At 39.4% G+C, this 12,968-nt stretch overlaps 1 protein-coding gene and 1 long non-coding RNA gene across 4 annotated transcripts in view; one reads left to right on the top strand and one right to left on the bottom strand.

Moving 5' to 3' along the window:
- Positions 1-12,968, top strand: part of GRIK4 (glutamate ionotropic receptor kainate type subunit 4) — a 454,975-nt gene that overhangs the window by 368,688 nt on the left and 73,319 nt on the right. For 2 of the 3 annotated variants that reach the window (XM_056543987.1, XM_056543988.1), the window contains exons 8-10: positions 2,613-2,774; positions 5,123-5,285; positions 8,440-8,540. In XM_056543987.1, the coding sequence (XP_056399962.1) occupies positions 2,613-2,774; positions 5,123-5,285; positions 8,440-8,540 (426 nt within the window). Of the gene's footprint in view, positions 1-2,612; positions 2,775-5,122; positions 5,286-8,435; positions 8,541-12,968 lie in introns of all 3 variants that reach the window. The other variant, XM_056543989.1, reaches the window with a different exon arrangement.
- LOC130294346 (uncharacterized) overlaps positions 1-12,968 on the bottom strand; it is a 38,147-nt gene that overhangs the window by 3,330 nt on the left and 21,849 nt on the right. The window lies entirely within an intron of this gene.

Raw genomic sequence — 12,968 nt, 5'->3', positions numbered from 1 at the left:
CATCAACATTTCATACAGTGCATCAAAGAAATGTCAAACAATATATGTGTCAACAAAGATCCCATTAGTATAAATGCAATGTTATTTTATGCATCACAGTGCTACCCACCAAGTACCCCACCTTAATAGGATCATGATCATTTTATCTATCACATCCTAGTGCAGATTAAAAATAAAATACAGTGGTTATGGGAGCTCTCACCAGGAAATATGTGTTCATTCGTATATCACCAAACAGTAAAAGGTAGTTACCCTTGCAGGTCATGCATTAATTGTAAATATATGAATAAAGGAGAGAATTTCATACATTCAACTTCAAATGTTGCCTATCAAATTAAACATTATTTAACCTGTAATTCCTCTTATGTGATTTATGTATTATGGGGCTCATGTGGTCTCCTCTATGTGGGGGAGACCAAATGGGACATGAAAACAAGACTTAACCAACATAATAGTACACTATTAGAAAAAATATAACTGATCTACCAGTACCTAAACATTTTGTCAACAAAGGACACATTGAGAATGATTTGAAATTCATGATCAACCAACAGGGCATTCTCAAAAGACAAGAATTGAATTCGATTTTTGTTCTCAATTCTTTGAAGCCAAACGGATTAATTGTTGAATTTAAGGTATCATCAAGGGTTATGGGGAGATAAGGATTCTCTGTTACAGCCCGGATTCGTGATTTGTACATGTTAGTGTATTCAGTACAAAATGTGAATTAATTAATCATGGTATATGATTCTGATTATGTTTCTTTCTCTTCTTTCTACAGTGGCATCATGGGATGAAACTGCACTCACCGGACTGCGATTTTGTATTTTTTGTAATAAATTTATATTAGTTTATTATACATTTACTGTGCAATGTGCAAGCGCAATGGTGGCACGCGCACACTGTTACTATTGTGTGGCACGCAAGCGCATTGGTTTTGTTTACAAACTAATGGAAACGTGTGTCCCGGTGAGTGAGAGCTCCCATAACCACTGCATTTTGTTTTTAATCTGCACTAGGATGTGATAGATAATATAATCATGATCCTATTAAGGTGGGGTACTTGGTGGGTAGCACTGTGATGCATACAATAACATTGCATATATACTAATGGGATCTTTGTTAGAACAGATATTGTTTGATATTACTTTGATGCACTGTAGGTAAGTTTAATGTGTTTTTTTATACAATGTTTACACTTTATTGATATATTGATATCACTATTGGTACCTGATTGGTATCCTTATTTAAAGTGTGTTTGCGCACAATTTGTACTGAGCTTGAGAAAGGCCAGGTGAGCTGCCTGAACCGTTGCTTGTGGACACTCATTTTTTGATGGAATAAACTTTTCACCTTTTTTTTGTGTGCTGCAGATATATTTGTCTTTTGTATATTACACCCAGGTCTGTTCTCTGCGTGTACCACTCTTCTTTTGCTCATATGGCTTAAGGACGTACTGCTTTCCTACTGTTTTATCTATCTATCCATCGAGATACAGTCACAGCACCAAACGGCAGAGGTCTGGTATTCAAAAGCAAGCTTCAACTTTTATTTGCACTTTATGGTGCAAATAAAAGTTGAAGCTTGCTTTTGAATACCAGACCTCTGCCGTTTGTTGCTGTGACCATTTGTATCTTCTTGTATTATTCTCCGGTTGTGGCATGGTGGCAGGCCACCTACACAAGCGAGAAGTGGTTTTGTGCTGACTTTCTCTATCTATCTAGTTCAGGGTAAAGCAAGGTGCACAGTGCAGGCTGAACCATGGCCCAAGTCCCAGGACCTCATAGTATCCACAGCAGAAAATGCAGCAGCACTCACGGATCACATGCACACACATCACTGTATACTGCATTTTGGTGAATAAAAGTCACACACTTGAATGCTGTCCATGAATGCTGCTGCTTATTCTGCTGTGAAAATGTATCTATCTACTGTATTTATCTCTCTATCTTTAGTCTTTGCTTCTGCACCAGCTCGAGCCATGATATGTCTTACTTATATACCGGTGCCCAGAAGTGTACAAAATGGTCTAGCAGCAGCGGCTAAAATATTGCAATTTACTGTCTACTTACATACGGAAACCCACTCATATGTCATGGTCTTGTTTTAACTATCTAAAAGTAATTAAGTTATCCTGGTTTCAGTATTGGCACCTTAAGTTATACCATTGTTATTACCCAAGGACCAAAGTTATCATCCTAAAAGCTTTTTAAAGGAGTAGTGCGGTAATGACATCACAGGATAGGTGATGTGTCTGATTAATTGGTTTCCAACTGCTCGGACCACCATAGATCATACAAATAGGGAGGGGGTTTGGTTACTATCAGCAGTTCCACTGACTTTGAATGGAAGTGTGCATATGCAACTCCTACTCAATTTAAACAGGACTTGCTTAGGACCACTGTTCTCTTGGTAGATGGAGGTTCCAGCAGTTGGACACTTAACCAGTCAGACACTTATGTACAGAGTTTAACTGTATTATAGGTAGTTATTTGTGTTATTATTTATGTATATAATATGTAAACTATAACAGTAATCCTCAGATACAAGTAAGATTTTGATGATGATAAATATTCAAAATAGTAACAGATCTTGAAATGGCTTTCTATTAGGAATTTTCACTGCAACGATTTGACAGCCCATTGGATGACCGAGTGAACATCTTGAGTTTTTCTATGTTTAACCAGTCACACGCCTACTTTCAGGAATTCACGCAGATACTTCAACAGTCTTGGGAAGAGAACTGTGATCACTCTCCTTTTACTGGCCCTGCAGTAAGTATTTGTGGACATATTGTTCCAAATTAAAACACATAAAAAAAAATGATCCAGCTGAATCCAATTTTTGGAGTACTCTCTTTGGATGAATCCAGTACAGGAACAGGGAGTACTGTCAAACAGATGAGTTCCTGATCCTGTACATTGAGAGTTGAGGCATACATTACATGGTTTACCACTCTGTTCCCATTTCATGGCCTAGTACAGAGCACCCGGCCCAACAAATAAGCTGGGCTGTCCAGGGGTAAGCAGCAATGCTTTAAGCTCTGCACCCAATCCAGCAAATGTTAACTAACCTGTGAGGCATACACATTGGCACTGGAGCAGACACTCATGCTGTCTGACAAGAGTCCCTGCCTCTTTACCTACTTTCTGTGGCACCCTATATTATCAATGTAGGGCACAAAGTAGCATACATAAAGGAGCAGGGATTCATCTAAAACAGCAGGAGTCCCTGCTTCTTTATGTACTGAATGGCAAGGTAAACATTGTATGTCTAGCCATTTAGAACAACAGGAGCAGGGACTCATTGAATCTTTGACAAGAGTCCCTGTACATCAGATCAAAAGTAAGTGGAGATGCTATATGCATCCCAACTTACACATACAGTCACTGTATTATTAAATATACAGCTGAATCAGAATCACCTGTTGAATGTAAATTTTATCAATGGTAAATTGGCAGAATATCATTGAGATGCCCTCATTTCCAGTCATTACTTCACCTGTGGTGAATAGGACTAGACATATCTGTTTAACCATTTTGTTTATTAATTCTCACAGCATAAGATACAGTGGGTCAAATAAGTATTGAACACTACACCATTTTTCTAACTAAATATGTTTACAAAGGTGCTACTGACATTACATTTTACCAGATGTTGGTAACAACCCAAATAATTTATACACATGGAGAAACCAAAGCAAATAAGCTCAGAAATTAGGTAATGTGTACTAATGTGAAATGACTCATGGAAAAATATTGAGCACATATAGAAAGGAAGGTGCAAAAGGCATGGAAATTCAACAACAGCTGAAATTTATCGATATATAAAAAGCAATCCGGCCCCTTGTTAATGCAAATTAATATCAGCTGATGGCTACAAAAAGGCCTCATCGCCAAGGTGTCACACAAGACACAGCTAATGATGGGTGAAACCAAAGAGCTGTCTAAAGACCTTTGCAACCTGATTGTTGCAAAACATAACAATGGCATAGGTTACCAGGGGCATTTCTTAGCTTCTAAATGTTCTGAGCACTGTTGGGTCCTCAATTCGGAAGTGGTAAAACATGTGAAAAGTATAATCAGAAGAGTTGTCCAAGAGCCAAGGGACACTTGTGGAGAACTTTAAAAGGACCTGGAATTAGCACTTAGTTTTGTCTTACTAAAAACAGTAAGTAATGCACTCAGCCTCTATGGCCTGCATGCATGCTTACAATGCAAGACTCTATTGCTGAATAACAAACATGTTGAAGCCTGTTTACAAAGAGTACCCCAGCGAAAGTTAACTTATCCCTTATCCACAGGATAGGGGATAAGTAGCTAATCACAAGGGGTCCTACCGCTGGAATACCTGCAATCTCCGAAACAGGACTCCAGCTCTTTCAGTGAGGAGTGCATGTTGTCTACCGGTAAACATATACTATAAGGTCACCAGGGTGACCCAAAAATACCCAAAATTTCCCATATACCCCCAAAACACTGTGCTCGTTCTTTATTAATACATGTGGTTAAAATAAATGCAATCTATTTCAGGTCTGAGTGTGATACTCTTGTATTGCACTCAGTCGCCTGGCCTCTATTTGTATCGCCAAATTGAAGCTGTCATCACCAACAAAGGCCTTTGTACAAAGTGCAATTCTTTTCCCCTTTGTCATTTCACATTATTCCATGTAACCTCATTTCTGATCTTATTTGTTTTGGTTTCTTTGTATGTATGGATTACTTGGGTTGTAACAGCATCTGATTAAAATTGTATGTCAATAGCACCTTTGGAAATATATTTAGTGAGAAGAATGGTGACGTGTTTAATACAGATTTTATCCGCTGTATGTACTGTGAGACATCTGGTAGTAATCGATTACTTTTTCCTTTTAAATTCATGTATTGTAATCTTGAAAGAGTTGTCTAAGATAAAAAAAAAATGATTTGTCTTTTCCATAGATAATACTTTTAATGTTTTATTTACATCTTACATTATTTATTGTATAATATTCTTAATAAGAAGATAAATGTATAGAAAACTATGTCTACTTAGATGCACAGAGAGGCAGACAACCAAAAAGACTAGCACAGATATAGATCTCTAAATTAACATATATATAACTTTACCTTGTCTTTTTAAGCTGTCTGCTGCATTACTTTTTGATGCTGTTTACGGCATTGTGAATGCTGTACAGGAATTAAATCGAAGTCAGGAGATTGGTGTAAAACCCCTTTCATGTGGCTCTGCGCAAATATGGCAACATGGTACAAGCCTTATGAACTACTTGAGAATGGTGAGGAAGGGTGAGGGTGATTCTCCTTTTTAAAATGCCTTTTATTATAATGTAAAATATGAGAAATTGTATTATTCCATCAAAGAGGCTGTTCATATTACATTGTGTCTACCTGTAGGCCCCTGGTATATGTCGGGATACTGACAAAAACGTATTCCAACATATAGCATGGCATAGCCATAAGGATCATTAGACCATAGTCTGTTTTTAATGGCATTTGGTATGTTTAACACCAGTATGGGGGACATTTATCATTCTTTGGTAAGCAAGTTCTGAAGTCATTTATTTATTTATTTGCTTTAGTTTTGCTTATGTGCTACATATTTATCATACTAACACTGGGGGTTGATAAAATACTTTTTTGCGACTTTTTGCTCACATATGGGAGTTTTGTACTCTAGGTCAGACCTGGAGCAGACTTGTGACTTTTTGTATGGGGATTGCAACTTTTTTTTGCTTATGTGTGACTTTCGCACATCATAAATTTGTGACCACTGCAAAGTGAAAACTGAAATTTGATTAGGTAAGGCTGTATGTAACTTTTTGCTTACCACAAAAGTCCCTGAGTATGCAAAAAAGGCCCTAAATAAATGTCCCCCTATATGTTTTATTTGTGGAAAACTATACTACAAATAAAATGTGCCCCAGTATAAAACGGACTAAACCTAGTCACAAGTATATTGCCTTTGGTCTATTGAACCCTATGGCTGGCACTACGCTACATGTTGGAATTATTTTGGGACATGATTCAAAATATACAAGCAGCATTTAGCCAAAATGTTACGTAAACAGCCCATAAAAAATGTCCACTTTTCATATCAGACTTAGTCTCTGTTCACAATTTATTTGAGCTTTCAGTCGGAAGTATACAGTACATAGGGAGTATACCTCTGAGAGAAGGCTACATACGTTGCATTTAAAAAATGATAAATTGTGAGATATACATTTCTACTTTATGTCTCTGCATGGAATAACATAGTCAACTACTGTAATCAATACCACATGAGAAAAGGTATGTCGATGTAAGGACCCACTTTTGCCAAATAAACCTCTTTTGACATATGTTGGGTAAGCAGGGCCCTTAGGAACATGATGAGTATGGCCATCAGGGCATGTTCAGAAATGTTGAATGCTACATCTAGAAGTGCAAGGGCAACTTACTGGCGCACAAAATAAACTCCAAGCTTGAGAAGCACATGCAGAATCCAGCACCTTCCATTATTAGTTATCCATTGAAAGCATAGTACAATGATGAAGCATGGTCTCGGATTATTTCATGTTTTGCAAACACCTGATTTCAGTCATAAACTGGAAATGTTGTGTACATAAAAATTGTCAGGGCCATAATGTCTGAAGAAGTCCTACTCAGCAGAGCGGTCTGTGTCGCATAATAAGCGTAGGAGTGGTTATGCAAATAAAAGGTGTGGTAAGGTATTGTATCCTTTCTAGCAGTTCATGCAGTAATCAGATCTATGGAAATTGCGGCGCTTGTTGCAAACAGGTTTAAAGCATAGCTGTGATTTCGGGCACCTTATTGCCCTGTGTATGTACATAAGAATTAGCACTATATCTGGCCATCATGTAACTATTATGTGAGCAGAAAGGGCTGGCTGGCAAGCACGCAATAATGGCCCACCTGTTAAGTCTGTCTGCCCATACAAGGAATTGTCCCACTATATTCTCATAGTTTTCAGACTAAGGGCATCAGCTCAACTTAAAGGGGTACTCCCACCCTAGACATCTTATCCCCTATCCAAAGGATAGGGGATAAGATGTCTGACCGCAGGGGTCCCGCCACTTTGGACCCCCGCAATGTTGCATGCGGCACCCATCTGTTTTTTGTCCGGAAGCGCTGGAGGGTCGCGACCGCGGGAACGGAAGTCCGTGATGTCAGGACTCCGCCCCCGTGTGACGTCACGCCCTGTCACTCCCAATGGGGCGTGACATCAGTTGCGACCACGGGAACGGAAGTCCATGACGTCAGGACTCCGCCCCCGTGTGATGTCACGCCCCATCCCCTCAATGCAAGTCTATGGGAGGGGGTGTGACACCCATCACGCCCCCTCCCATAGACTTGCAATGAGGGGACGGGGCATGACGTCACACGGGGCGGAGTCCTGACGTCACGGACTTCCGTTCCCGCGGTCGCGACCGAGACCCACCAGCGCTTCTGGACAAGAAACAGGTGGGTGCTGCATGCAACATTGCGGGGGTCCCCAGTCGCGGGACCCCCACGGTCAGACATCTTATCCCCTATCCTTTGGATAGGGGATAAGATGTCTAGGGTGGGAGTACCCCTTTAAGTGAGGTAGTCATGTGACACTTGCATATTCATCACTCTGCCCTCTTGTTTCCATGCCTGGAAGAAATTTCAACCCCCCCGTGGAATCTTTTCCAGCCAAAGGCATGAGATGTTAAATTTAAGAAATATGAAATAGAGCTTTTGAAGAAGACTGCATTTCGATGTCCTGTATATTACTGAAGCCCTGGCACCTATAGCACCAGTCTTGGACATTAGGGCACCAAATGGAGACCAATAAAGTTTGTCTCTGATCATTTAACCCCTCAGATGCCACTGTCAATAATGATTTTGGCAACTTAACTGCCTGACAGAGAATTCTACTCAAGGAAGTGTTGGATTCTCCATTTTTCTCAGTCCTGGATACAACCCTGCAAACCTCCTAAGTAAATTCCCAGTGCATATGCCCAATGTAGTTCACAAAGTGTAAACAGAGCCCTACAGATAAATTGTCAATTATGGCAGAGGCTGCTGCACATTCTAATATATAAAGGTCCTTCCCTGTTCAGTAGTTTGTATAATAAATATTATAGGCAGGGACAGAATAAGTTCCCTTCATACCAAGACATGGGATTCCAAATGCACAAAGTCTCTAAAGTTCATGACATGACTACTGTCAGATTCATTTTATAGTTCCCATTGCTCTTGCTATCCACTTATCCCTAGTAACCTTATTCACAGAACGTCATCTCACATCTCACATGTGCAGTTCTCATATCTCTTATATACACTACCGCCCTGCAGAACAAATGTCTTCCCCATATACAACTGAAGTAGAAAATGACAGGGCAGATAAACTGTAAGCAATGAGAAGCAGGTGTATTTCCCGTCGCTTTCTGTTATTGTCTTTCTCTTGCACAGGTAGAGTTGGAAGGTCTTACTGGACATGTGGAATTCAATAGCAAAGGTCAACGGTCAAATTATGATATCAAGATTCTGCAGTACACCAAGATAGGGTTTCAAGAGGTAAGGGATTATATTTATTTTATTAAAGTCCAATTCTAATCAGAACCTGAAAAGGTAACTATGAAGACTCATGGGTAATAGAAAAGGTAAGAAATGCTTGTTTTGAACAATTACCCAGCAGACTTTTCTGCCTAATAGGATAGTACACATAAAGCTTCATGACCCAGTATCTGTATGTACATACATATGACGTGCAGGGAGTGTGGGGATACTGTTGGATGAAAGGGTGAGTTGCTGACAAATAATGGTTATAAAAAGAAAGAAATCTAATTAGGGAATGTTATAGGTCTGCCTAAAAATGTAGATATAAGGAAATAGCCTGATGGACCACAGTAATACATTAGTGAGAGTTATAGATTATGGAGGATGGGAAGGGGTATTCCAGTAAAAAAAAAAAAAAATCATATCATAAAAATTCATGAATTCATATCAACTGGCTCCAGAATGATAAACATATTTGTAAATTACTTCTATTAAAAAATATTAACCCTTCCAGTACTTATCAGCTGCTGAAGTTGAGTTGTCTAACAACAGTGATCTCTGCTGACACCTCTTTCTGTCTCAAGAATGCCCAGAGCAGAAGAGGTTTGCTACTACTCTGGGCAGTTCCTGAGACATAAAGAGGTGTCAGCAGAGAGCACTGGTGTCAGACATCTCAACTTCAGCAGCTGATAAGTACTGGAAGGATTAAGATTTTTTAAAGGGGTACTCCTGTGGAAAACTTTTTTTTTAAATCAATTGGTGTCAGAAAGTTAAACAGATTTGTAAATCACTTCTATTAAAAAAATCTTAATCCTTCCAGTACTTTTTAGGGGCTATATACTAAAGAGAAATCCAAAAAAGAAATGCATTTCCTCTGATGTCATGACAACAGTACTCTCTGCTGACCTCTGCTGTCCATTTTAGGAACTGTCCAGAGCAGGAAAAAATCCCCATAGCAAACATATGCTGCTCTGGACAGTCCCTAAAATGGACAGCAGAGGTCAGCGGAGAGCACAGTGGTCATGACATCAGAGGAAATGCATTTCTTTTTTTTACTTTCTGGGGCTAGTTTATATGAAAAAAAAGTTTTTTACTGGAATACCCTTTAAATCTTAAAATGTGGTAGACTGAGATAAGGTAGGAGATATAGGGAGTGTTGCACTGTGGAAAGTTGTTATGGAGGCAATTGACAGACAATCATGGGTGTTTTAGTAGTAGTGCAGGGGTAATGTCATGGGAAGAGCTGAATTATTGGGTGTCATCACAGTAGAAAAAGAACTGAAAGCCAAATCTGCTGATAATTTGTCAGATATAGGTCATGTAGGATAAAAGATGGGAGAGGACCAAACACTGAACCCCATAGAACCCCAATAACAAGGGGAATAGAAGAAGTAGAGCCAGCAACAGACACACATTTAATAAGCTGTCATAGAGATAGGGTATGTGCACACGGCAGAATTCCCATACGGAGTTCTGCAGAAGAATTCTACTGGTAATTAACCGCCTGTTGATTTGAATGGGATTCTGCAGTCCTATTCAGGCAGCAATATTTCTGCGGCAGAAATTCTGCTTTCCACATTCCGCAAAAATATAAGACCGTCTTATATTTTGTGGAATTGTGCAACGGAATTCTATTAAAATCAATTGGGCTTGAATTTTGGCGTAATTCTGTGTTCTGAGAACATAGAAATTCTTCCACAATTTTGTTCAACAAGTCTTGCTAAACAGAATTTCTGTGAAATTGCAGAAATTCTGCCGTGTGAGCATACCCATAGGAAGAAAGTTAGGGGAACAGAATTCTTAAAGGGCAGCATGAAACAAGTGCCCTGAAAGCGGCCAAGGAACACTATAATTTACTCTGAAATGCTCTGGGGTTTCAGAGAAATCAGTTTTAAAAAATTGCCAGGACCCGGCAATGGTCCTCAACCTGAAGTACAAGTACCCCCAGGGGTACTTTGCAGTTCTCAAAGGAGTATTTGAAAAAAAATCTGTAAGATATTAGATCGTGGGGGTCCCACCACTGGGGACCCCCGCGATCTCCGGGCTGGCAGCAGCAGCATCCGGAACACGGAAGCTTGCATCTTCCCCGTTCGTGACATCACACCACGCCCCCCACCTTTCATGTCTATGGGAGGGGGCGTGAAGGCTAGTACATACCCATCACGCCTCCTCCCATAAATGTGAATAGAGGCGGCGTGTCGGCTGGCATCGCCAGTCATCGGAACTGAGCGGAGTTTGCTCGGTGCTCTGAATGACAGGGGTGCCGCAGCAGAGATCCAGTGGTGGGACCCTTGCGATCTAACAGCTTATACCCTATCCTTTGGATAGGGAATAAGATGTTTTCAGCAGAGTACCCCTTTAAGTATGTCCAGTTAAGGCAGTTACCACAAAGTGTAGAAATCAGATGTAAGGGGTTAAGAAGAGAGCAGGCAGAATGAGCGGATCAGTTGGGAATAGACCAAGCGTACGAGGAGTCTAGAGATGAAAGGGGGTTACAGTAAGGTCAGTAGTTAACCGAACAGGATGAGACAAAAGATGGTTTATTCCGTTATGGGGTTATAACAGCATGTTTAAAAGAGAAGGGAAGCATCCCATAACATAAAGGATAGAGGTTAAATATTTTTATCATTATTATTATTAATAATAAGAAAAGAGATGTCTTTTGTTATTGTGGAGGAATGTTTTATTTCACCACTCTGCTCCCTATACAAAGTGCAGATCAGCAATATAAAGAGGGGGAATTGGAGGGGCTTCATTTCTTTGCTTTTCACTGCAGATATTTACTGGACTTCCCTCTCCAGAGGAACTGCATTTTACCAAGCCAGGATGATAGGGAAATGGCTAAAGGTGCATGGAGGGAGGAGGGCAAACATTAAAGGGGTTATCCAAGAAAAAAACGTTTTATATATATATATATATATATATATATATATATATATATATATATATATCTCAACTGTCTCCAGAAAGTTAAACAGATTTATAAATTATTTCTATTACAAAATCTTAATCCTTTCAGTGCTTATGAGCTTCTGAAGTTAAGGTTGTTCTTTTCTGTCTAAGTGCTCTCTGATGACACGTGTCTCGGGAACCGCCCAGTTTAGAAGCAAATTCCCATAGCAAACCTCTTCTAAACTGGGCTGTTCCCGAGACACGTGTCATCAGAGAGCACTTAGACAGAAAAGAACAAGCTCATAAGTACTGAAAGGATTACGATTTTTTAATAGAAATAATTTACAAATCTGTTTAACTTTCTGGAGCCATTTCATATATATAAAAAAAGTTTTTTCCTGGATAACCCCTTTAAGGACATTTTGCCTTGAATGGCAAAGCCTGACCCATTGCGATGCCACTATGGTGCTAGGGGAGGTATGAGAGTTGTGTTCAACAGTCTACAGTACAGAAGATAGTAAAATAGATTGGTTTATAAATAGTTATGGTAAATATACAAAAAGTAAATAGGCAAAAAGTCATCTTTTTATGCATTCGAGTGGCTACTGCAGAGGATTCCTGCAAAACTGCAGTCTCATTCCAGACAGGACTCATTTGATTTATACTCCAAGCATACATTGCTACTTCAAAACTTGACAGCAATGGAAAAATGACTTTTCTGTTACCAAGGTAAATATTTGCTGCTGTTATTTTGTGGCAGATTTTGTAATTTCTCTAAATCATTTATCTCAATGCTGGTAGATCACTACTCATGACTATGAGCAATGAGATGTTAGCGTTAAAATCAATGTAACCTGCTTATTCTTATATCTGCATGCATAGGACATAGATGTAGATTAGACTCACTAATGCAGTGTTTCCCAACCAGGGTGCCTCCAGGTGTTGCAAAACTACAACTCCCAGAATGCCTGGACAGCCGAAGGCATACTGGGAGTTGTAGTTTTGCAACATCTGGAGGCACCCTGGTTGGGAAACACTTCATTAAAGGGGTATTCCAGGAAACAACTTTTTTATATATATCAACTGGCTCCAGAAAGTTAAAGTGATTTGTAAATTACTTCTATTAAAAAATCTTAATCTTTTCAGTACTTATGAGCTTCTGAAGTTAAGGTTGTTCTTCTCTGTCTAAGTGCTCTCTGATGACACCTGTCTCGGGAAACGCCCAGTTTAGAAGAGGTTTGCTATTTGAATTTGCTTCTAAACTGGGCGTTTCCCGAGACAGGTGTCATCAGATAGCACTTAGACAGAAAAGAACAACCTTAAAGGGGTACTCCGGTGAAAACCTTTTTTTCTTTTAAATCTAAAAAATTCTAAAAAATCTTAATCCTTCCTGTACTTATTAGCTCCTAAATACTACAGAGGAAATTCTTTTCTTTTTGGAATGCTCTCTGATGACATCACGAACACAGTTCTCTCTGCTGACGTTATAATAATAATAATAATGCTTTATTTATTGTTGTCCTTAGTGGAATTTGAACCCAAGTCCCCAGCACT

The sequence above is a fragment of the Hyla sarda genome, chromosome 10 (assembly GCF_029499605.1).
Source record: "Hyla sarda isolate aHylSar1 chromosome 10, aHylSar1.hap1, whole genome shotgun sequence".
In the NCBI taxonomy this organism is placed as follows: domain Eukaryota; kingdom Metazoa; phylum Chordata; class Amphibia; order Anura; family Hylidae; genus Hyla; species Hyla sarda.
Note: the sequence above shows the minus strand (reverse complement) of the source record. Positions and strands in the feature narration are given on the sequence as shown.